General features: G+C 35.7%; 1 protein-coding gene across 12 annotated transcripts in view; it reads left to right on the top strand.

The window, feature by feature from the left end:
• The window catches only part of ZMYM2 (zinc finger MYM-type containing 2), a 146,822-nt gene that overhangs the window by 85,518 nt on the left and 36,357 nt on the right, over positions 1-24,947 (top strand). For 9 of the 12 annotated variants that reach the window (XR_004990967.2, XM_036455398.1, XM_036455401.2 and 6 more), the window contains 5 exons: positions 2,183-2,333; positions 2,783-2,898; positions 6,510-6,626; positions 8,757-8,907; positions 11,952-12,124. The exons of 1 other annotated variant lie outside the window; for it this stretch is intronic. Coding sequence is in view for 10 of the 11 variants with exons in the window: in XM_036455398.1 (XP_036311291.1) it covers positions 2,183-2,333; positions 2,783-2,898; positions 6,510-6,626; positions 8,757-8,907; positions 11,952-12,124 (708 nt within the window). In the remaining variant the exon portion in view is untranslated. The remainder of the gene's footprint in view (positions 1-2,182; positions 2,334-2,782; positions 2,899-6,509; positions 6,627-8,756; positions 8,908-11,951; positions 12,125-24,947) is intronic. 2 more of the 12 variants (XM_036455399.2, XM_045588492.1) reach the window with 2 other exon arrangements.

Raw genomic sequence — 24,947 nt, 5'->3', positions numbered from 1 at the left:
TTACTTAACTATTCTGCCAATAAAATCATTGTCAACTTGAAGAATGTTTCTAATAAGTTAAAAAAAATTTAAACCAAAATTAGACAGTTGGACTTCATTTATTGAATAATGTATTGGTAAAGGAATTCCTCACAGGTGCTGCTACATGGAAGTCTTATACACACATCTACTGGGAGTGATCCTGAGATACAATGACAGGTGTCCTGATGTTTTTAGTATTCCTAATTAGTACTGTGGTATCAGATTTTAGACATTCTTTTATTTTCCATTTTTTATTTGTTTTCTTTGATTCCCCCACCCCCAGTATAATAATTTAAATTATTATATAGGCTTCAAGAAAACATGTTGCCATTTAAATACTGGGAGAGCTAATAATTGGATTTAATAGGTTTACAGCTATTCTGATTTCTTACTACTATTATTTTGTTACTGATAAGTATTTCTTTCTGGCGCATGTGAGAAATTGAAGAATGAGTTGATTTCCACTTTGAAAAGTAAAACTTCAGGCTTCCTTTTAAGAGATACTTGAGTATTTGGGAAATAGGCAGAGTGGATTATATTTTATGGTACCAGAATTAATATAACATACCTTCCTGGCACATCAAGAGTTATGTTTTCTCATACCTGTTCTATTTATTGTATACTGAGGACGTGTTTTTTTTTTTAATTTCTTTTTTTTGATGTTGATGTTATTTACTTGTTTTGTTATTGTTTTTACCTCCAAATTATTATTTTATTGTCTAAACTATTTTTGTGCTTGTGAAATTTATCCATTTTATTTTATTTTTGGCCTGATTGTCCTGTTTCTTGACATTTTTTTTTTTTTAAATCCTCATCCAAGGATATATTTTTTCCTATTGATTTTAGAGAGAAATAGAAGAGAGAGAAAGAAGGAGGTAAGGAAGGAAAGAGAGAAACATCGACATGACAAACACGGGTTGGTTGCCTCCTGTCTGTGTTCTGACAGGATGAAATCTGCAACCTAAATACATGCCCTGTCAGAATGAAACCTACAACCCTTTTTGGTGTACAGTCCAAGCTCTTTCCAAGGCACCACTTTGTCAGGGCCCTGCCATCTGTTATTTAACCATTTGTGGAACATTTTGATTTTTTCTTATATCATCATATTGTTTTAGACTGTGTTGGATATTCAGATGAGTGAGATAATCTCCACATCAGGTAGAAAGGTGGATATAGTGAATTTTGCAACATGATCTATAATATTTGATTTAACTGATTGGGACAGTTCTATAACTGCTCAGAAGAGATCAGATAAAAGTTGCTCTAAAAGGCTTCCCCCCATCTTTGTTGTCTAATTGTGACTATCAAGTATATGTTTTAATAGAAATACACCAGTTCATCCAAACTGTATTTTTGTAAGACTATATATCAATAATATTGCTTTTGTCTAGCAGTTCTCAAAGTGTACTTCCTTTATCTTTATATATTCTATCTAATTTCTCTGAATTATATCATTGTTGGCAAATAATTCATCCTTGGCTGAAGGATTGACTTCATTATTATCTGTTAATTATAGTAATAAATGTTTTAATAAAAAATTAATCAACGTTTTCTTTATATATTAATAATTAAACTAATTATTAAATAGCCAAAAATCATTTTGAAAGTTTTTTTAATCTAAAAATTAAAATTTTATTTTATTGTGATTGAATAAGGTTATAAATGTAGCAGATAGGTGGTAAATCAGTTTTAAGTGACATTCCAAAAGTGCTTGCACATCATCTCAATTGAATAACTATTTAACATCTTCAAATTATTTTCTCTGAAAGACTGTATTCATTTGATTATTAAGGCTTACATTTTTATGTCCATTTACTTTCTTCTGTCATAGGACAAAGAAATGTGTCTTTATTGTAAACAGAAAACACTGTGCCTTTGCTTTTCAATTGTTATTTACCTCTCTGTAGGGATTTTGTTAAAATAATAGAGAAAACACTATTTTTAAAGGAAAGTTAGATGAGGTCATTACTTTTGTTTGAATCTGATTTAGCTGCATTGCACTTAACAGCTTGCATCCAGATGAAGATTTCTGACCCACTAACCCCGATTAGAGATTAATAGAATTCTTTTGCAGAGAGAAAAGGTATAATGAAAAAAATACAATAATTTTTTTAGTTAAATTATGGTTTTCTTAATTATCTTTTTATGTTTCAAATTTTAGAAATATGGAAAACTGACCACTTGTACTGGTTGCCGAACACAGTGCAGGTTTTTTGATATGACTCAGTGTATAGGTCCTAATGGATATATGGAGCCATACTGTTCCACTGCTTGCATGAACAGTCACAAGACAAAATATGCAAAATCACAAAGTAAGTTTCAGGGATTTGGGCAGTTAAAAAACTTTAATAACATGACTAATTTTCTAACTACTTTCCTTTAACTTGATTCTTGTGCTTGTGGTAATTACATAAGTTTTTATTTTTTATTATCACACTAAACTATATTACTGGAAACTTTAATTATTAATGTTTTGATCATTCCATATTTCTTTTACTTTTTAAATTATTGAAGTTCTGTACATGCCTGTGTTCTTAGCTAAAACTTTTTCCATCTAAACATCTAAAACTGTGATTATGTGTTTTGGAGACATAATAGACTCTTTTAGGACAGTACTTTTCAAGGTATAAATAAATAATTTTGTAAATAAAAGGATAGTTTATAGAAGGTTCCATTGAGAAGCTGTTCTGAGGTTAATTATATTAAAAAAAGACATTACTTTATAAAGAAATCAGTTATGTATGTACCTTTTCTCTCCTAGGTTTGGGAATTATTTGCCATTTTTGTAAGCGCAACTCTTTACCTCAATATCAAGCCACAATGCCTGATGGAAAACTGTATAACTTTTGCAATTCCAGTTGTGTGGCTAAATTTCAGGTTTGTTATTTATTTTGCATAACCCTTACCCTAATAAAATAGACCTAGAAAATGAATAGTATAATATGCTTTGTTTTTATTTAATGTGCTAATTTTTTAGTTTTCTTTTTTTAAATATATTTTTATTTACTTCAGAGAAGAAGGGAGAAGGAGAGAGTGATAGAAACATAAATGATGAGAGAGAATCATTGATTGCCTGCGTCCTGTATGCCCCAAACTGGTCGTTGAGCCTAAAACCTGGAATTAAACTATGACTTCCTGGTTTATAAGTTTATGCTCAACCACTGAGCCACAAAGGCCAGCCAATTTTTTTAGTTTGTTGAGGGTCACATTGGTAGGGGGAGATTCTAGACTCTTAGCAGACATGGCTGCCCGCACCTCTCTACTGAGTACTTTTTTGTTAATCTTCACCAGAGGATATTTTTTCCATTGACTTTAAGAGATAGTGGATTGGAGGGGAGGGAGGAATGGGGGGCAGAGAGAAAGATTAAGATCAATGTGAGAGACACATCGATTGGTTGCCTCCTATATTTGCCTCGGGTGCCCTGACCAGGGCCTGGGATTGATGCTCTAACCATTGTACTCACTGGTTGGCCTAATTGACCTTTTAATTGTATTTATGACATAGACATTGTAGAAAAAAAACACACCAAAATTTAGCTTCATGTCTGATGTATAGTATTTTCTTAGTAGATGGTTTGAATAACATTATGAGATTCTTATTGGGGAATTCTGTTTTATGAAGGACATAGGTGGTATATTTAACTTGGAAGTAATAAACGTTTTCTTTATATATTAAAAATATGTCAGGTATATCCGAAACCGGTTTGGCTCAGCGGTAGAGCGTCAGTCTGCGGACTGAAAGGTCCCGAGTTCGATTCCGGTCAAGGGCATGTACATTGGTTGTGGGCACATCCCAGGTGGGGGGTGTGCAAGAGGCAGCTGGTCGATGTTTCTCTCTCATCGACGTTTCTAGCTCTCTATCTCTCTCCCTTCCTCTGTAAAAAATCAATAAAATAAATATATTAAAAAAAATATGGCAGGTATAAAGGGGATTGGATTTTAATATAAGATCAATTTTAGGGAGACATTTTTCATTTTGTTAAATATAAAGGTCATTTTAATTTGGAATATTGTAAATTTTGGCATATGGATAGTCTCAGAAGATAGTATTTCTGGAAGTATTCAAACTTAAGCCTGTTGATTTGGAAGGATAGTTTAGAGAGGATTTAGCATTAGTTAAGTGGTCGGAATAGGTTTACTACCTGCTCTGAAAATTTTAGGGTATTACACAAAATTTCTCACCAGTGCACAAAGCTGTGCATCATGATTTCATTTGATCAACAGTTCTGAGTTGCAGGCATTGTGCTCTGTGTTAATTTATTTAAAATGAAAATGCTGTCTCATATATGTGGTAGTAAACAGTTATTGCATTTAAGTTGAAGTGGTTTTGAATTCAGCCTGGTGAGTTATTTTTGTTAGTAGTTATATTCTCATCTGAGTTTAGGTATTAACCATATTCAAAATTAAACTTTCATTTTGGAAGTTGAGATTATAGGCATTGATACTCTTAGTGGCAAGTACTGCTTCTGACTTGGCTTGTCCATAAAGTAGACATTAAGTAATAAGGAATAAAGGCCAGTGTCTTTGGCATGCTGCTTATTATAACTTTCTTTATTCCCTTTTGATGTTGGGTAAACTGAAATGTTAATGGAAAATGTTTTAACTCTTTTTTTCTTTTAATGGAAACTTATATTGCCCAGGATTTGATGAGACCATTGTGTAATAGTACATTGTATATTTTATAGAAACACTGAATTTAAACTTTGACTTCTGAGGGATGCATGCAAAGAAGCCTGTAGATAGCCTCATTGCTTTTGTGACTCTGTATAAAAGTAGTGCTGGGGTTGACACATAGAAGGGCAGTGTTTTTTACTTTCTCTTTATTTTAAAGCAAATCATAGATTTTGAACTATGTCTTCATTAGATGGTTTTTCCATTCTAAATTTTGAAAGATAGCCCTGACCAGTGGGCTAGTTGGTTGAGCTTTATCCTGTACACCAAAAATTTTATTCATCTGATAGTTACTGCCTTAAATCTGCATGTTTTAATTTTTATAAATTTTAATTGTGTAGAATGCAGAAGTTTAAAAAATGATAAAGGTTACAAAAAAAGAATAAAAAGGATTTAGGTGGTTTTCTCTCCACTGTCATATTGAAAAAAATTGTATTAACTATTTCCTACATTCACAAGATGATACGTACGTAATATGGATTTAAGAATGAAAATTAAATATCAGTATACTCCCTCACTCAGATTAGATTAAAACTATTAAAGCCCATGTATCCTTATATCTTATTCTATGCTGTAAATGGTTTTAACTTGTAAATAAATATAAAAATAAACTCCTGATATCAATGCCAGTTTATAAATCTTTTTTCTCTAACTTTGTATATGAAACAATCCACTTTTAAATGTAATATAGGCTGGCCCTGACTGGTGTGGCTCAGTTGGTGAGCTTGTCATTCTTGCACCTAGAGGTCACTGGTTTGATTCCTGGTTGTGGCACATATCTAGGTTTTGGACTTGATCCTGGTAGGGGGCATGCTGTAGGCAGCTGATTGATGTTTCTCTTACCTCTCTTCCTCCCTCCCTTTTTCCCCCCTCCTCTCCTCCTTCTCTCCCTCCCTTCCTTTCCCTGCCTCTAAAAATCAATTAAAAAAAAAAAAGTAACATAGACAGTTTTTCATTGATGGATTTAGGATGACAACGATGGCAGCAGTGCAGATGTGTCAGCTCTGTGTCACCTGTTTGTGATGGCTAGGTTTTAAATGAAAAATTTTATTGATTGATTTTAGAGACAGAGAGATGAAGTGGGTGGTAGAGAGAGAGAAACATTGATTTTGTTGTTCCACCCATTCATGCATTCATTGGTTGATTCCTGTATGCCCTACGGGATCAAACCTGTAACCCTAGAATAGCAGACAATGCTCTAACCAATTGAGCTACATGGCCAGGGCCCAGGGTTTAAATTTTTATTTACTAGTTCAGAACTTGGTTAAACAACTTCACTATTTTATTTTACTTTTTTCCCTTGTAATTTTACTTTTTATTTAATCCTCACCTGAGGATATTTTTCCATTGATTTTTAGAGAGAATGGTAGAGAGAAGAAGAGACTGTTGGGTTACATGCCCTTGACCAGAATCAAACCCAGGACCCTTCAGTCCGCAGGTGGACGCTCTATCCACTGAGTCAAACTGGCGAGGCCTGCTTAGATTTTCTTTTCTTTTCTTTTTTCTTTCTTTCTTTCTCCCCCCCCCCCCCCATTTTCTTTAAAGAGAAGGGGGGGGGGATCAGGATTGGTATGATTTACCCCTCTTTTTTCATGTATTTTTAAAATTAGTAATCCTGTGATAAATAAATTTTAATTTTTATAAGACATACTTAATATAGTAGTAGGCAAAATTCAGAAATGTAATTTTATATATTGAAATACGTAAGTAAAATACATACTGTTTTCTGGACATAGTCAATATTTGAGAGTTGTCATAAATAAAATTTCTAAAATCCATATCAGTCTCAGTATATCTTGTTCTTTGTTTTGTTTAAGGCTCTAAGTATGCAGTCATCTCCAAATGGCCAGTTTGTAACTCCGAGTGATATTCAATTGAAATGCAACTATTGCAAAAATTCCTTTTGTTCAAAGCCAGAAATCCTGGAATGGGAGGCAAGTCATATTTTGTTATGTATATTAAGTAGAAAAATAATCATGTCATTTCCATCTGAGAAGTTGTTTCCTAGTGGATAAAGATCAGTTTTTCAGATTTTGTGTATCATTTAAGAAAGAAAAGATGCTGTCATTAAATATGATGCATCATTGTTTTTGAATTATTTACTTATGTGAGAGCAGCACTAACAAAGGATCTGTTTTGTTTTTTCAATGTAAAACATAAAATTATTGAAGTCATAGTCACTATATGTTATGTTCATAATAGTGTATAAGGTGTCACTTTGTTTAGCTATGTACCTGTAATATCTGTGCAATATTTTCCCCATCTCTCCCTTATCTCTTCTCTACCTGCCCATCCATCCTAATAATTATTTCCTGTGAACTCTAATATCTTGTATTACCTGCTACCTGTAAAATAAATTTTGGTAATCATTTACCATGTTGTCATTTAACATTTTACAATTTGTTTTAATAAAAGACTCCTAATATAAATTTATTTTCCCTTGTCATCATTCTTACCTTCACCAATTTATTAATTTACTTTGCCATATCTTTTTGCCATTAGCAAAAACTTTGATTACTAATTTTTCTCTCATTAAGGGGCAGTAATAGTGGATGGGTAGATGGACATTTGCTTTTTGAGCACTGCTTATCTTTGGCCCTTCTTTCTTTTACCTTTTTTTTTTTTGAGCGCGTGTAGTGTATAAAATGATACAAAGTGCAGTACTGACAATAATAGCTCCTGAGCCAAAACTTACTAGTGACTGTTGACAAGTCTTAGGTGAAAGGTGATTCCCAGAACCAAACTAGACAATTTTTAAAGTACTTTGGATATATGAAATTTCATAATTTTAACACTTAAATCCCTAGAAAATTTTCTAGTTTATTAATTTAATTGGTGTAATCTTAAGAACATTTTAACCAATCATTCTTTGAGACTGTTAATGGCACTCAGTGATGATTTTTAGTGACTAAAACCCTTTTTAGATCTTAGCAGGAAGAATGTTGAAGGTCCAATAAGAAAGGATAAAAGATTGGTGGGGAATGAGGAAATGAGCTCATGAGCAAGCACACAAGAATAGTATTATACAGGAAATGAAAGTCCTGCATAAACTGTCCTGATAATACCAGATGAAAATGTTCTTTTTACCCTGTCCATGTCAGTACCACCCTGCCTTGGTAGTCTTGTGCTGTGTTGCTCTTATTTATTTGGCGGGCAAGTATTGGAAGGAATTAGGAAACACCATCAAATTGAATGGGAACTGCACCTGACTCTCAGGTGATTGAGAACTCCGAGGGCCTCTTGCTTCTTGCAGTTGCAGTTTCTTTGTTGTTTTTTCTTTATAGTTACATGTCCATGATGGGGTGCCTTTCCACTGATGATCACCTTACTACTTTAGTTACTTCCTAGGCTCTTCCACTATCCTTATCTGGGTCTTCAGGTATCTTTGCTAGTGTGAGATAATTTAGGCCTAGTCTGTTTACATTCTAGGAAAGTAGGAATCCTGCTGCCTGGAGGTTTTAACTTGTTCCTGACTTGACTGCATACTTGAAAAATCACTGGCTCTTATGAGTTTTAGGCCAGGAGAAGTAACTAAATAATTACTAACTTTGCTCAATTCATGGGAGCCCAGTCTACTCAGCCTTGAGCTTAGCAGCACAATGGGTGATGGCTCCAAATTGAATATCTTATCCACAATAGGTTTGTTACTGTGAGGCTGTGATAATAATGGGATTGAGGCTACTTGACTATACTTAACAAAATTATTTTTGAGTGAAAATGTCATAATTTTTTTTATCTTTTTGTTATATCTTCCATTGTTTTCTTCCCATATCTCCAGTTCTGTTAGCATCACCAGTTTGCTGTATTGCTTTGGTGATGTTTGTACCATTTCACTATAATTTTTGGTTAGTTAATGGTATTGAATTTTGTGGAGTGTTGTGTAAATACAGTAGTGAATTAATTAAACTAGGTGTTTGTGGTCTATTAGAAATGTATCCCCAAGGAAGATAATATTACATAGGTAAATGATTTAACTTAGTTTCTGTAAACATGGCTTGTTTATTTCTTAAGCTTGTTCTCGAGATGGTTGTCCTCTGCTTACAAGGTTCCCATTGTGCATTTAGAATAAAGTGCATCAATTCTGCAGCAGAACCTGCTCAGACGACTATAAGAAGCTGCATTGCATAGTTACATATTGCGAGTACTGTCAAGAGGAGAAGACACTTCATGAAACAGTAAATTTCTCTGGTGTTAAGAGACCCTTCTGTAGTGAAGGCAAGTGTATATATAGTGTTGTTCATAACGTATTAATATTTAATAATTATTTTGCCAAAATATTTTCAAACTATTAAGTGTAAATGTACAGAAGAACTGTACAATTTTAGTGTAGCTGAACATAAAAACTTGAGTTTGCTTTTCTTTTGACTTGTTTTGTAAAAAATTTGGTAACCTGTTTACCATTTCTGGGAAGTTTCTATAATAAAATAAAATCATTATCATGTCATTTTTAAACATGTGAATTGTGACCTGAAAAATGATTTCCAAATGCACAAGTGTTCTTTTTTATTGGATCCATTTTTCTGTCCAGCATACTGCTTAATCTACAGAGATTTTCAATATTCCAGAAAGAAAACTACCTGTGGCATTCCTTATAATGGTGAAATCTCAGGTTTTCAATTTGGGATGCCAGAGAAACACTGACTTTTGTTAATAATGCATTTTGAAATTCTCTTTCCTCTCACCCTTGAGGCCCAGCAGCAGATTATAGAAATGGACCTCAGTCTTACTCCAATTCTCTAGAGATAGGAACCATGATTGTCACTATGGGTGTTGGACCCTTGTGCTTATTACTTTTCCCCAAATGTCACATTCTTGCTTGAAGTTGGCTTTCACTTTCTATGGTCCCAGACACTGAACTCCCACCTTTCCTATCTGCTATCCTCATCTATTATTTTCCAGTTAGTTATTTTTTTCTTTTCCTGGATCCACTTTTTCTTTTTTTTTTTTTTTTTTTTTTTAAATATATTTTATTGATTTTGTACAGAGAGGAAGGGAGAGAGATAGAGAGTTAGAAACATCGATGAGAGAGAGACATCGATCAGCTGCCTCTTGCACACCCCCTACTGGGGATGTGCCCACAACCAAGGTACATGCCCTTGACCAGAATCGAACCCGGGACCCTTCAGTCCCCAAGCCGACGCTCTATCCATTGAGCCAAACCGGTCCCGGCTGGATCCACTTTTTCTAAGAATTTCTATTTCCAGTTAGGGCCAAGGAAAAGATTGGAGCTTCTTTTTGTCCAGAATTACCATTTCCTTGTAATTTGCAAAAATGATCAACACACAGGGAAAGTAGAGGAGCACCTGCTATGTGTTCTCTAGGCCTTTTAGAAAACATGGAGTTACTCCTTTTTCACATAAATACAAATCTATAAAAAAGGTGATATTGTAGACATGAAGGGAGTGGTCATTGTTCAAAAAGGAATGCCCTACATATGCTACCATGGCAAAATTTACAAGAGTCTATGTCGCCAAGCATATGATGGGCGTTGTTGTAAGATTTCTGCCAGGAGAATTAATGTATGTATGGAGTATATTAAGCACTCTTAGGAGCTGAGATAGCTTCCTGAAATGTGTGAAGGGAAATGATGAGAAAAAAAGGAAACCAAAGAGAAAGGTTCAACAGAAGCATCACCCTGCTCCACCCAGAGAAGCACGTTTTATGAGAACCAATGGAAAGAAGCCTGAGCTGCTGAAATCCACTTTCTATGAAGCTAGGGCATGATCAGTGTAAAAACATAAAAGACCTCTGTATTGTTTTAAAAAAAAACCCCACACAGTTGGAAAACCCTAAATTCCAGTAGTAGGGATGACAGCAGTACTAAAAGATTGCCAGTTCTTTCAGTATTATACATTTTACATAGAAGTTTGTGTATGTAAGAAAGTACTGCTTATAAAAGAAGGTATTCCAATTTTATAGGTTTATTTGGCACAGTTCATCTGGAATGAAAGGGTATTATGTTGTTAAGATGACAGCAATGATGAAAAATTGAAAAGATTGATTTGAAATTAATATAACTCTTTTACACCTAAATTTTTGTGCAGTGACATTCTTAGTGATTCCTAAATCTGAATGTATTGGTATTAATGGCTAACATACATACCGGTGATCTTGTGCCCTTGGAATTATGTGGATTTTACTAAAATGAACAGATAAGTAGCAGCAAGTAGATAATTCATGTTTAAGAATTTTCGATCAGAGGGATATAATCAGAGGGATTTAATTACTGTAGATGGGCAATAGAAGCTTAAAAAAAGGATTTGTGTCTTTTCATATATATATATATATCTTTTAACTGCATCTAATTTTCTATTGGAACCTGTCAGAAATAATGCAACATACCATCTGGTATTACTATAAAAATCTTGTTAGAAAAATGAAGCAAATAAAGATGAAATATTAAAAATATTTGTAAATATAGTTGAAAGTAACAGAAATTGTAGATGAATTGCTAAATAAATTATATAAGAATAATTAATTTCCAAAAATATTATATATGAAATATTTGTAATTCAAGTTCACAGTTTGGAAAGATAATTTTAAGCTAGGCTGATGAGGACAGAGTTCGTGGAGGATTTCAGATAAGGAGTGGAAGGTCATTTTTATGTGGCACAGCATAAGTCAAGTACAAAAGATTATTTAATCCTCATAGAGATATTAATAAGATTGCTCTGTAAAAAATAAAACAATGCATTTACATAGTAGGTAAAATAAATATTTTACTGAAGGAATGGAATAAAAAAATGTTTTCTCTTTACAAATCAGTAAGCCCAGTTTTACATCCCTGAAGGTCTTTGTAGGGTGACAAATAGCCTAGAAAATTCCACTAAAATGCCCACTTACCTGAATTATATCAAGTTTGCTTTTGAGAGAAAATATTAGTCATCTTTTACTCTCAGTAGTCTACACTATTTCATTTACTAAAATGCCAATTTGTGGGGAGTTTATGATACTTAAGATTATATTTAAATAAAGCCTATAAATCAGTTCTGAGACATTTCTAGATTTGAATGTCTTAGAACAATGATTTGAACCCACATGGTATCCCACATAATATTCCATGTCCTATTAGAATTTTTATAGGTTGGTGTTGATCACAGGAGATTTCATAATTTTGATCAGGAGAGAAAAAGGATTTTATATGTGAATTTATAGAAAAATTTTAAAGCTAATGACCTATTTGCCATAAGCTCATTCTCACTTTCAAAAGTAGTAGTTTTTTTTTTTTTTTTTTTAATATTAAAACTTTTATTTTTCAGGCTGCAAACTGTTGTACAAACAGGATTTTGCAAGACGTTTAGGACTGAGATGTGTTACTTGCAACTATTGCTCTCAACTGTGTAAGAAGGGAGCAACTAAAGAATTGGATGGTGTCATAAGAGATTTTTGTAGTGAGGACTGCTGTAAAAAATTTCAGGATTGGTACTACAAGGCAAGTAATTCAAAATTTTATGACAATCATACTTTAACCATTCTTTAAGAAAACATTGTAATTATTACCATGATAAATATGGTAACTTATTTTAAAAAAATGTACACATATTGAGCTTTGCCCAGATTATACAATACATTAAAATTTCTGTCATTGTAGTTTGTTCTTTATACCAAAGTAGCATTTTTACTTGTTTTATAACTTTGGCATTACCTAAAACTAGGGTATACCTGTATTTTCAGTAGAGTAGCTTAACAAAATTGATTTCTCTAAAATTTGTTATCTTTATTTTACTAAATAGAAATATTTTTGGTGACTACTTAATAATCAGTGTTGATCATTAGCAGGTAATTGTTTTAGATATATACAGTTTGTTTTACGACAGTTTGTTCTCTTTTGCCTTTTTAATTGTGGGTCATTGGAGAATTTCACATTGAAAAGATATGATGAATTCTTCCTGTTTTCTTTTGCATTATACAGTAGGTCCTCGGGTTATGTCGCAGATCAGTTCCTACAGCGACTCGTAATGCAATTTTGCTGTAAAGTCGGAACCCACCTACATAAGCACCTATGTCACTCACATGGAACACATACACAGCAGTAATATGAAGTGAAACAGTACAAAAAATTTTAAAAGAAAAATAATTCCTGATCTTTACTTGTGGTAAATAAATGATATAAAACATCAAGCACATATGTACATGACGGAAACTTTTTTAAAAAAAATAAAAACAAATAAATAAATAAATAAATGGGAGATGGTGACCACGAAATGACATACATTGAGTCCGACGTAACCCGAGGATTGCCTGTAATTAGAACAGAGAAATCTACTGGTTTCTTTTCTTTTTTGGGAAGCAAAAAATGTTTGGCAAAAGACCACTGTTATAGATGTTGCCATTTGTTATATTTTGCTATTTATTTTAAAGGATAATTGTATATAATATTTTTATTTTATGCAGTGTTTAATTATTAAATTTCATTAAGGTGGTGCATTTCAGAATACCTAAGAATCTGTTACTGAAATAATCACGGATAATTATCTTAAAAAAAAAAGTATTTTAATTATTTTAGAGAGGAAAGAAGAGGAAGAGAGAGATAGAAACATTGAAGATGATAATCACTGATTGGCTGCCTCCTGCATGCCTCCTATTGGGGATCAAGCCTGAAACCTGGGCATGTCCCTGGATCAGGAAACAAACCGTGATCTCCTGGTTCTTAGGTAGACACTCAACCACTGAGCCACAGCAGATGGGCTGTTTTTGTTTAATGTCAGTATTCTATACATTAAATACATTTTTATTGATGTTCCTGATAAATACAACACATTTTTGGGTAATATGCACAATAGCATTATTACATATTATACTAAATTGAGTGTTTTATCTTATGGCAGCAATTTGTAAAGCAAGTAACAATAATGATTTTTCCATAATATCAATAGGAATATAACCTTAGAAATGAAAACGGAGTTGCCCCTGGCAGTCAGTAGGATAATCAAAGAATAACTTTCTTTTTAGTGCTTTCTGTTTGAATCAGACTGTTTTCCTTCACCTGTCCTGAGTTCCTTCTATATACTGCTCCCTTCTACTCTCTGTCATCTTGAAAATGTGGTTGAGTACCAACCAAATTATGATTTTTTTGAACTTTCTTCTTCCCCTTTTTAATATAAGAACTCAAAAATTTAGATTTTTTAGTTTATTTAATAGTGTGACCCTTGTTAGTCAACCCAGCTTTTATTTGAAAAATGATTCCCTCTCCCCAAATGGTGCCTTACCAAAGAATTTTTGAAAACTGTAACTAGCCAATCAAGTTGTCTACTCACCTTTAGCTACAGCATTTATTGCCTAAATAGAGGAACACACATTGAATTTTCACTTTTTGTTATCTTTGTGCTTAAATTTGAAATATATCTAGAATATAGATAACTTTTTTTTAAAAAAAATTTAAATACTTAATATACTTTAAAAATTTCTGTTACATTTCTTTCTTTGTCCCCTCTCCCCCAAACAAGACATTTTTAATGATCTGGTCTATATAATGGTTTAATTTTGGGTTAAAATAGTGGTTCATTGTATACTGTCTCTTCTAGATTGGAATAGAAAATCTGTTGAAATCATGTAACCAAAAAATGTTGAGAATAAAATTGTATGTCTTCTCCCAGATTATTCTTTAGGAAGAAGTAGATTTTACTCTTCCTCAAAGTAACTGTTTCCAGGCTTATTATGAAACCAGGTGGAAGCATAGTTCTTTTGTTCTCTTAAGTTTAAAATTTTTGGAGAAAAAGGATTTAGTAATGTAACTAAATAATAGCTAGGTGGTTGATATGTAGTGAAGATAAATCGAAATAAATAAAACTGTGTTTATTTTTTAGAAGGACATAGATTTTACTCTTCCTCAAGTAACTGTTTCCAAGAATCCTACACAGTATTTCTAAGAGAACTAATAAGCTTTTCTTAAACTTTTACTTAAAATTAAAGCTGTGTTTTGTTTTTTTACACAGATTTTGCTTTGTTTCACAAACTAGTAGTAAGTGGTGGCAATACTAAATTTTTCCATTCGTAGGTCCTGTAATGTTTTATCAGTGCAAGTTATTGACTTTAATCAAATGAATAACTAACATTGTAGTAAATCACAATGTAGTGCTTTCTATTTGAATCAGACTGTTTTCCTTCACCTGTCCTGAGTTCCTTCTACAATATATACTGCTCCCTTCTACTTTCTGTCATCACCTACTTTTTTATCACTTCATTTAAAAATATGAATCACTCTATTGTATTCAGAATCATATATTGGGGAGTCAAAGAATTTTTTTAAAATGACTATAAAATTCTCTATTTCATTTATGTTCATGGATTACTTCACCTGCCCCTGCAAAACGAGGTTTGATTTTTATAATGGGGAACAGTGGATGTATATAACAAAAAACCAAGCAGTTGAAACTGTCTAATAAATGTAAAATATTACATCAGTGTAATATAGATTGAATGACCTTTTGTTAGTTATTGAAGAAGAGATTCCTGTAGTAGCTGAGAGGTTGGAAAGGTTTTGTAATTAAGAGTTTAGTTAGTATTTGCCTATTATTTAGATATTTGAATCTGTGACTGTCCATCCTCTTACCCCCAAATATCATATAGTCCCTGATTTTTTTTTTTTAAATATAGGAAGGGAGAGAGATAGAGAGCTAGAAACGTCGATGAGAGAGAAACATGGACCAGTTGCCTCTTGCACACCCTCTACCGGGGATATGCCCACAACCAATGTACATGCCCTTGACCGGAATCGAACCTGGGACCTTTCAGTCCGCAGACCGACGCTCTACCACTGAGCCAAACCGGTTTCAGCTAGTCCCTGATTTTTCACAGTGACAGGACAACTACTAACCAAAGAAAAGAATTTTAAAAAGTATTTTTTAAATATATATTTTTTATTGATTTCAGAGAGGAAGGGAACAGAAGAGAGAGAGAGAAACATCAATGATGAGAGGGAATCATTGATTTGCTGCCCCCTGCAATCCCCCTACTGGGGATCAAGCCCACAACTGGGGCATGTGCCCTTGACCGGAATAGAACCTGGGACCCTTGAGTCCTCAGGCTGACCCTCTGTACACTGAGCCAAATTGGCTAGGGCTAAAAAGTATTTTTTATACAAGAGAGCTAAGTCATACTTTAGTTTTTGTGCTATAGAAATGTTAAGCTTTCCTAAGATTTCTCTTGTTATTGGGAGGTAGTAGTGTTGATGTTGGTAAGGAATGGCCATTAATGATGTTTTCTAATTAGCCATCCTATTTTTAGTTCATTTCCAAACACAATACCTGGAGTGTGCATGAGTGAATGTAAAAGAACAAAACAACAACAAAAAGAGGTTCACCACCTTTGAATTTTTTATTATGGCATTAAATTTGGAATTAGTATTGAGTTCTGTTATTCAAATATCCTGAGAAAATAAACAGTTTGGCCAGATTATTATGATCTCTGAATGCATAATAATCTGGCCACACAGTGTGTGTGTGTGTGTGTGTGTGTGTGTGTGTGTGTGTGTCTGTCTGTCTGTCTGTGTCCCAGTCCCAGTGCATGAATTTGTGCATGGGTGGAGTCCAGCCTGCCTCGCCAGGGGGAGGGGACATGGGCAGTAGGCCTGCCTGGTGGTCGAACTCCTAGTCAAGGGGACAATTTTAATATTAGCCTTTTATTATATAGGATATACACTGAGTAGCCAGATTATTATGCATTCAGAGATCATAATAATCTGGACACTTGGTGTATACTAATTTTGTTTCCCTCTACAAATTGTCATTAATCTTGCTCCTTTTATTTTCTTTGGGTAGAATCACTTAAATTTGTTTTGAACCTTCTGGAAGAAAGCTACTTCAAGTGTTGCCATTATAAAATCCACTGTCTATAATTAACAAAAGAATGAAGTGATTTAATTGTTGAGATTTTTTGGGTGGAATGTTCTTGGGCCTCTGGTCTTCTAAATTATTGTGTAAATGGCAATACTACTATATACTTACGTTGCCAGAGGATCTAATTTCTCCATCACTAGTAGGAGTAGTGTTCTTGGAGTGCTGCTTGAATGAGTACTTCTGGAGACTCCCATGTGAGGGTAAGATGTGATAAAGGCTTTATTTTCATGAAGTTACATTTCGCGGATCGTAAAGGCCCATGTCCCTTAACCCAGTTCTGTAAAAGCTGCACCTGGGACTTTAGTAGAGCTAGAAGCAAAGCCAGTGTCCAGAGTTTCCATTCTATTGTGAAGTTGAGTCCTGCAGAGAATCAAGCTAGATTAAGTCCCATCAGTCCATTGTGTTGGTCCCACATTGTCTTGAGCCACGTGGGTGAGTTTGAGCCCCACCAACCAGTAATTAGGCTTGAGCAGCAAGGGAGCCAAGAGGGCAAAAGAGTTAACTCTTTTTGTTTAAATAACAAATATTCTCATCCTTGTAGTGGCTACACCTATTCTGTGTACAGACTTTGTCCCAGGCGTGACTGACAGAAAAGCATCCTGCCACATCACCCAGACCTTACTGCGCATGTGGCTATTGTCCAGTCCCTTCCCCAAACTCCACTTTCTTGGCAAAGTTATATAAAGGGCATGAATATATTATCTAGTCTCTCCTTTACTCCTTTCCTATTAATAATAACCAGCTTATTAGCAGTATCAATTCTCTCCTGAAAAAAATGAAACCTTTTGTAATCTTACAAAGGAGAAATGTGTGAAGGACATCACTAAGAGTCAATGAAATACTTGGAGTATTTTATACAAATTGATTTGGCTTTTAGATGTTACATTGAGCACCTTCCTCCAGCATTTTACATTAGGATTTTGATTCTCTGACTATTCACATTAACTCATTTTGTCTTTCCATTGTCTTTATTTATTTTAAATTAAAAAAAAAATTAAATTAGTTTATTTTTAATCCTCACCTGAGGATATTTTTCTATTGCTTTTTTGAAGTGTAAAAAATACTTATCTATATTTATTTATTTTTATTTCTTTTTTTATTGTTTAAAGAATTACATATGTCTCTTTTTCCCCCATTGACCCCTGCTTGGCCACTCCCTCCTCCAACCCTCCAGCACAAGCCTCCACCACCCCAGTGTCCTTGTCTATTGGTTATGCTAATACGCATGCATAGAAGTCCTTTGGTTGATCTTTTACATCCCCCCTGCCTCCCTTGCATTCCCTGTGAGGCTTGACAGTATGTTTGGTGCTTCTCTGTTTCTGAAACCATTTTTGTTCATCAGCCTGTTGTTCATCATATTCCACATATGAGTGAGATTAGCATAATGCTCTCCAGGTCCATTCATGCTGCTGCACATGGTAAAAGTTCCTTCTTTTTTTTTAATTATTATTATTATTATTATTATTATTATTATTATTATTTGTTTCTTAGCAGCGTAGTATTCCATTGTGCAGATGTATCACCGCTTTTTAATCTACTCATCTTTTGATGGGCACTTAGGCTGTTTCCAAATCTTAGCTATTGTAAATTGTGCTGCTATGAACATAGGGGTATATATGTCCTTTCTGATTGGTGTTTCTGATTTTGTGGAAGATATTCCTAGAAGTGGGGTTACTGGGTCAAATGGGAGTTCCATTTTTAATTTTTTGAGGAAATGCCATTATGTTTTCCACAGTGGCTGTACCAATTTGCATTCCCACCAGCAGTGCACAAGGGTTCCTTTTTCTCCGCATCCTCAGCAGCACTTGTTGTTTGTTGATTTGTTGATCATAGCCATTCTGACAGGTGTGAAATGATACCTTATTGTTGTTTTGATTAGCATCTTTGGATGATTAGTGATTTTGAGCATGTTTTCATGTGTCTATTGGCCTTTTGTATGTCCTCTTGAAAAGTAACTATTTAGGTCCTTTGCCCATTTTTTGGATTGGATTATCTATCTTCCTTTTGTTGAGTTTTGTATGAGTTCCCTGTAAATGTTGGAGATAAAACCCTTATTGGAGATAACATTAGGAAATATGTTTTCCCATGCAATGGGCTTTCTTATTGTTTTGTTGATGCGTTCTTTTGCTATGCAGAAGCTTTTTATTTTGATGTAGTTTCATTTGTTTATTTTCTTCTTAATTTCCATTGTCCTGGGAGCGGTATCGGTGAAGAAATTGCTTTGGCATATGTCTGAGATTTTGCTGCCTAGTATTTTTTTTTTTAAGAGGATTTTCTTTTATCTTTTTTTCTTTTTTTTTTTTTTTTTAAAAAAATATTGATCTTTTACAGAGAGGAAGGGAGAGAGATAGAGAGGTAGAAACGTCGATGAGAGAGAAACATCTACCAGCTGCCGCTTGCACACCCCCTACCGGGGATGTGCCCGCAACCAATGTGCATGCCGTTGACTGGAATCGAACCTGGGACCTTTCAGTCTGCAGGCTGACGCTCTACCGCAGAGCCAAACCAGTTTCGGCTGCTGCCTAGTATTTTTATGGTTTCCTGTCTTATGTTTAAGTCCTTTATCCATTTTGAGTTTATTTTTGTGTATGGTGTAAGTTGTTGGTCTAGTTTCATTTTTTTGCATGTATCTGACCAATTTTCCCAATACCATTTAGACTGTTTTGACTCCATTGTATGTTCTTGCCTCCTTTTTCAGATATTAATTGAGCATATTGGCTTGGGTTGATTTCTGGGTTATCTGTTTAGTTCCATTGGTCATTATGTTTGTTCTTAACCCTACCAGACCTGAGTCCCTGAACCTAACTGTCCCCTATACCTGAGCTTTTGAGGATTAAAGAGAAAAAATCAACATGATATAGAAAAATGTTAGTTACATGCAAATAAGTGGTTAGAATAAGATGGAACTTGGAGACATTGTAGAAAATAGGTCTACCTTTCATCTAGCCCAGTATTCCACCTTTCTGTGCCAATCCACCCAGCAGGATGAGCTTTGTTCACACAGAGGTACTTCCTGCAAAGTGAGCACCAGATTTTGCTCTTCACCTTCTTGCATGAATTGTTTTTGTAAGTCACTCCAGAATTTTGCTCATTGTACCTAGAGTGCTTTTCCATACACACAACATAGATATGATTATAGACAATGTTCCAGGGGGAATCTCTGGAAAATGATTGCCTGGGGTCATCTATTGAGGGCAGGGTTCCTTTGGTGGGCTGATGTCCTGTATCCACCATTAAGTTGCAGGCACAGTTTCTGAGTATATCTGGTGAAATAAACTGGCTTTTTTTTGAAGCAGCTTGCTGCTTTGAAACATACAAGATATAAGAATTATAACTGGCCCACATAACAAAATTTATGAAAAGCTGCCAAGGCCAGCAGTAATGATGACGAGTAATGAAGGCGGGTCATCTGGTCATTTTTGTCACAGCCACCCATATATTTATTATAGTTCTTCACCAACTGTGGCATCTGTATTTCTTGCACATTGCCATCTTTATTTTTTCTGATCATTACTACTTTTTGGGTTGGATTGTGGAAGTTTGAAATAAATGTGATGGGCTTTCTATCCTGCCAAACTAAACAAGTTACACTTTCTTGGCATAGGAAGCGACTGTCACCCCTAGCAAGTTTTTTTTAATACTTTTCAGCAACTTAGGAAATTGCTTCTTGTTTTGCTGCAGGGTTCTCAAAATTCCTTGTATAATTCTGACAGTGCATATTTAGCAAGGGTTACAGAGTTGTAAAACCGGCCCATGACAAGCACATGAGATTTATTTTTCATTGCACTCGAGCGACTGTATTTCCTACTGTATTTATTTAGATTTTCCTATATCTTTTATAGGCATTGGTGCAGCATCAGTGTAGATTTCTGCATTCAAAATGTGCCAGTCTCACCTTCACAGAGAAGGGAAGTCTTGATGCCCCACTTTGTGGGCTTATCCTTGATATACTGCTTGATGGCCAAGTGGTTTTTTTGTCGGGATAATCCCCTCATCTAGGCTCAAATGTTGCTTTGGCAGAAAAAAGTGGAGAAACTTGGGGAGTAGACTTTCCAAGAAAGGCCTAACTTTATAAATTCTATCTGTCTTTATCGATATCTGTGTCTTCCTCATCAATAATGTGTATTAAAAAACTCCAAAGGGCCAAGTATCTGTCATAACATTTCAAAATCCGGGAGTAAATCCAATAAAGTCAGAGCCCTCATTTGTCCAATAATCCAGTAGCTGGGCTTTATACATAAGTATTCCATATAGCAGCGTTTTTCAACCGCTGTTCCGCGGCACACTAGTGTGCCGCGAGATGTTGCCTGGTGTGCCGTAGGTGCAGACAAGACAAGAATTTTATAATTTTTCACTATTTTGTTTACTTAATATTTCATAATAAAGTAATTATAAACTACGTTCTTTGTGTTTATTTGATTCCTATTCAAGAGAATTACTTTATATATAGTCAATATAGGCACAGAGTTAAATTTTTTAACATTTTCTAATGGTGGTGTGCCTCGTGATTTTTTTCATGAAACAAGTGTGCCTTTGCCCAAAAAAGGTTGAAAAACACTGCCATATATAGATCCTCAGCCCAAGAAAAGCCTTCATTTCTTCCACTGTGGCATCCTTGAAATTTTTGGCATTGTAGGATTTGGGCTTTGCTCCATGCAATTGGAGGGCCCGGAGGTTGGTTTTCTCTGTCAAATTTTACCAGAAAGTATCATCCAAAAACAGGGATAAAAAGTCAATTGGTTCACTCTCCTCTGTGATAGATCCAGAAATGTCACTGGGCTTTTTCCATCCTCATGGAAATTCAGATCTGTATTTGGTGATACAAAATTTCTTGTCCAACCTTCATCACCACCTACTGTGTTTCCCCCAAAATAAGACATCCTCCGAAAATAAGACCTAGCGCATAGTAAGATAAGACATCCCCTGAAAATAAGACCTAGTGCATCTTTGGGAGCAAAAATTAATATAAGACACTGTCTTATTTTAGGGGAAACAGGGTAGATCTCCCTCAAGGACACCCCCCCTTCTCTTACTAACGATTTAGCTTTAGATCTATAAGGTTCAAGATTCTCCTCATCACTCGATCTCTCCCTGTCTGTATCACTTGAACTGGAAACGTATTCTTGATGAAATTCTGATTCCTCAGAGTCTGAATCAACCAAAGTATTGATCACCTGTTGGGCTGCGATAAGCTTAGATGTACTTCTCTTTCTTGTTGAAGTGCTTGGTTCATCAGCCGCTAATTTCAATGTGAATTTTCAGAATTTTTTCACGTCAAACCACACAAAGTCAATTCAAATACATGGGGGCAGACATTTGCAGTGGCTAAACATGAGGTTTGACCACGATTGGTTGGTTATTTTTAGTTTGTGACACATTTTTTTTTTTTTTCACGTACTAGGCAAAGTACCAAAAATTAGGTACAGTGGTATAGCGGAAGATTCAGAAATTACCGAAAAATTGGTACAGCAGTCTGGTAGGGTTAAGCCAGTATCAGGCAGTTTTGAGAACAGTGACTTTGTACAATAATATAGCTTGATAACTGGTATTGTGATCCCTCATGCTTTGTTCTTCTTTCTCGGGATTGCTACAGCTATTTGGATTTTTTTTAATTCCTTATGAATTTTTGCAGAGTTTGTTCTAGGTCTGTGAAATATGCTCACCTTAGGATATTTTCCTATTGTGTTTATTGATTTATTTATTTTTAAGAGAGAGTGGAAGAAAGGGTGAATGACAAAGAGAAACATAGATGTGTCTCACATCAATTGGTAGCCTCTTGCATGTTCAAGGCTGGGGATCGAGCATACAACCAAGGTACATGCCCTTGACTGGAATTGAACCCAAGATCTTTCCATCCACAGGGTGATGCTACATTCACTAAACCAAACTGATCTGGGTTCCATTGTCTTTATAACTTGATGGATAGTATGCTGTGAATCCTGTCTCTACATTTTTAATATTTTGCTTTAGGCAAGTTCATTCTCCTACTTAGACCTTAGTTTCCAGTAATGTAAGGATTACAGAGAGTATATAACTCTAGGGGTCCGGTGCATGAAATTCGTGCACTGTGGGGGGTAGAGGGGTCCCTCAGCCCAGCCTTCCCTCTCTCACATACTGGGAACCCTGAGGGAATGTCCTAAGCTGCAGTCTGGCCTCCCTTTGTGGGAGGCAACCAGGCTGATCAGGGGAAGGCACCATCCCCAAGGTGTTTTCATCAACACAGACTCCAGTTCCCTCACCATGAAAAAATGACAGCTTTCTTTAGACATTATCAAGATGCGTCTTTTATAGGAATTGACATTTCTTTCTTCATTTTTTTATCCTCACCTGAGGATATGTTTCCATTGATTTTTACAGAATGTGAAACAGAGAGGGAAAGACAGAAAAACATCAAAGTGAGAGAAACACGTTGATTGGTTGCCTCCTGCTTGAGCCCTGACCTGGGCCCCAGCCAGGGAGGAGCCTGCAACCGAGGTACATGCCCTTGGTCAGAATCGAACCTGGACCCTGTGCTCTGCAGGCCTAGGCATTATCTACTGAGTCAAACCGGCTAGGGCAGGATATGACATTTCTTAGCCCTCCAGCAGCAGACATTCATTTTTTTTCTCCAGGAGTGTGGTGGAAAAATCCTAGATTACCTTTTTGTATTCTTATTACCCAAGTTACTAAGAATATTACCAGTGGCGTACAGGGAGCTTAGCCAATGAGTGGTCAGAAAAGGTGTTTCCTCAGTAGTTCACACTGATCGCTGATTGCTCCCCATTCCCGGCTCCGCCACTGACAAGGCCCAAAGCCTCTGACTGAGGCTTGGGGCTTGGGTAGGGGCCCCCCAGCTCCCTCCCATCGCCAGCTCTGCCCCTGGCTCAGGCCCTTCCCAGGATACTCAGGACCCATGCAGAGCCTACCTTGGAGTGACCTGAGGACTGAAAAAGTTCCTGGGACCCAGGCTGCTGGGTGCCTACATATGCAAATCAACTGCCATCTTTGTTGGGTTAATTTGCATACTCTGATTGGCTGTGGGCGTAGCGGAGGTACGGTCTTTTTACATGGTTGTCTGTTATTAGGTATGATGATGAGCTTTTATGTATCAGGTAACTCAATGACTGAGATAGCCTGCTACAACTTCGCTTTTGTCATCTTTTTGCACTGTTTACACTCAATGATTAGAATGTTAAGCCTTCAATTCCTTCATCTTTCTTTGAGTATCCTATATAATAATCCTATATAATAAAGAGGTAGTATGCAAATTGACTATCACTCCAATATACAAGATGGCTGCCCCCATGTGGTCAAAGATGGCCACCATAAGATTGTTGGCAGGGAGAAGCAGTTGTGGGCATTCAGGCCAACAGGGGAAGGCAGTTAGGAGGACCAGGCCTGAAAGGGACAGATGGCTGGAAATGCAGGCATCCTCTTAAATTGCACACACCCAAAATTTCATGTGCAGTCACTCTCCTTGGGCTCTGGCATAGAGATGGTGGAGTGGACTGGAGATGTGTGGGCAGAAGCTAGGGTTGGGACTCAAAGGGCAGACACCCCTGTTTCCAATGCTGGGTCATTCCCTCAAGCTGTGGAGGACATCTTTCTCAGGCAGACCTTTCCTACCTAGGCAATTTTTGCCTGGAGGTAATACAGTTGCCCCACCCTATGGAGTTTCTGAGTTCCATTAAGAGACTGATAATGGCCTCCAGGCAGAAGCATTTTCCCCACATTGTTTTCTTTTTTAAATATATTTTATTGATTTTTTACAGAGAGGAAGGGAGGGAGATAGAGAGTTAGAAACATCGATGAGAGAGAGTCATCAATCAGCTGCCTCTTGCACAACCCCTACTGGGGATATGCCCGCAACCAAGGTACATGCCCTTGACCGGAATTGAACCTGGGACCTTTCAGTCCCCAAGACGACGCTCTATCCATTGAGCCAAATCGGTTTCGGCTTTCCCCACATTGTTGATAAACCTCTCATTCCACCTGCAGATGAGGCTACTCAAGATTGAATCCAATCAGATTGCAGGCAGAGGCTGATATCTGGAGTCTTTGAGTCTTTGCCTGATCTAATTAGTTAGAAATAGTGTTTGCCACTGTCCTGCACTAGAAATTGGGAGGCATAGCAGATCTACCCAGTACATAGTCACAAACCCAAACAGGCAGCCAAATATGGAGACAAAAAAAAAAAAAAAAAAAAAAAAGCCCGAAATGAAAGAAAAAGATAATTATCCAGAAGAAGAGCTAAATGAAATAGAGATAAGAAATAAGATATAGAGTTTAAAATAATGATGGCAAATATGCTCAACAGCTTGAGAAAAGATATAGTAACTGAAGAATGATATAATACTATTAAAGAACACAGTGTAAGGAATACACAGCAGATTAGGGAAATCCGAGGATTGGGCTAGTAAAGTGGATGATAGGATAGAA

This window comes from Pipistrellus kuhlii, unplaced genomic scaffold (genome assembly GCF_014108245.1).
Source record: "Pipistrellus kuhlii isolate mPipKuh1 unplaced genomic scaffold, mPipKuh1.p scaffold_m20_p_3, whole genome shotgun sequence".
Lineage (NCBI taxonomy): Eukaryota > Metazoa > Chordata > Mammalia > Chiroptera > Vespertilionidae > Pipistrellus > Pipistrellus kuhlii.
Note: the sequence above shows the minus strand (reverse complement) of the source record. Positions and strands in the feature narration are given on the sequence as shown.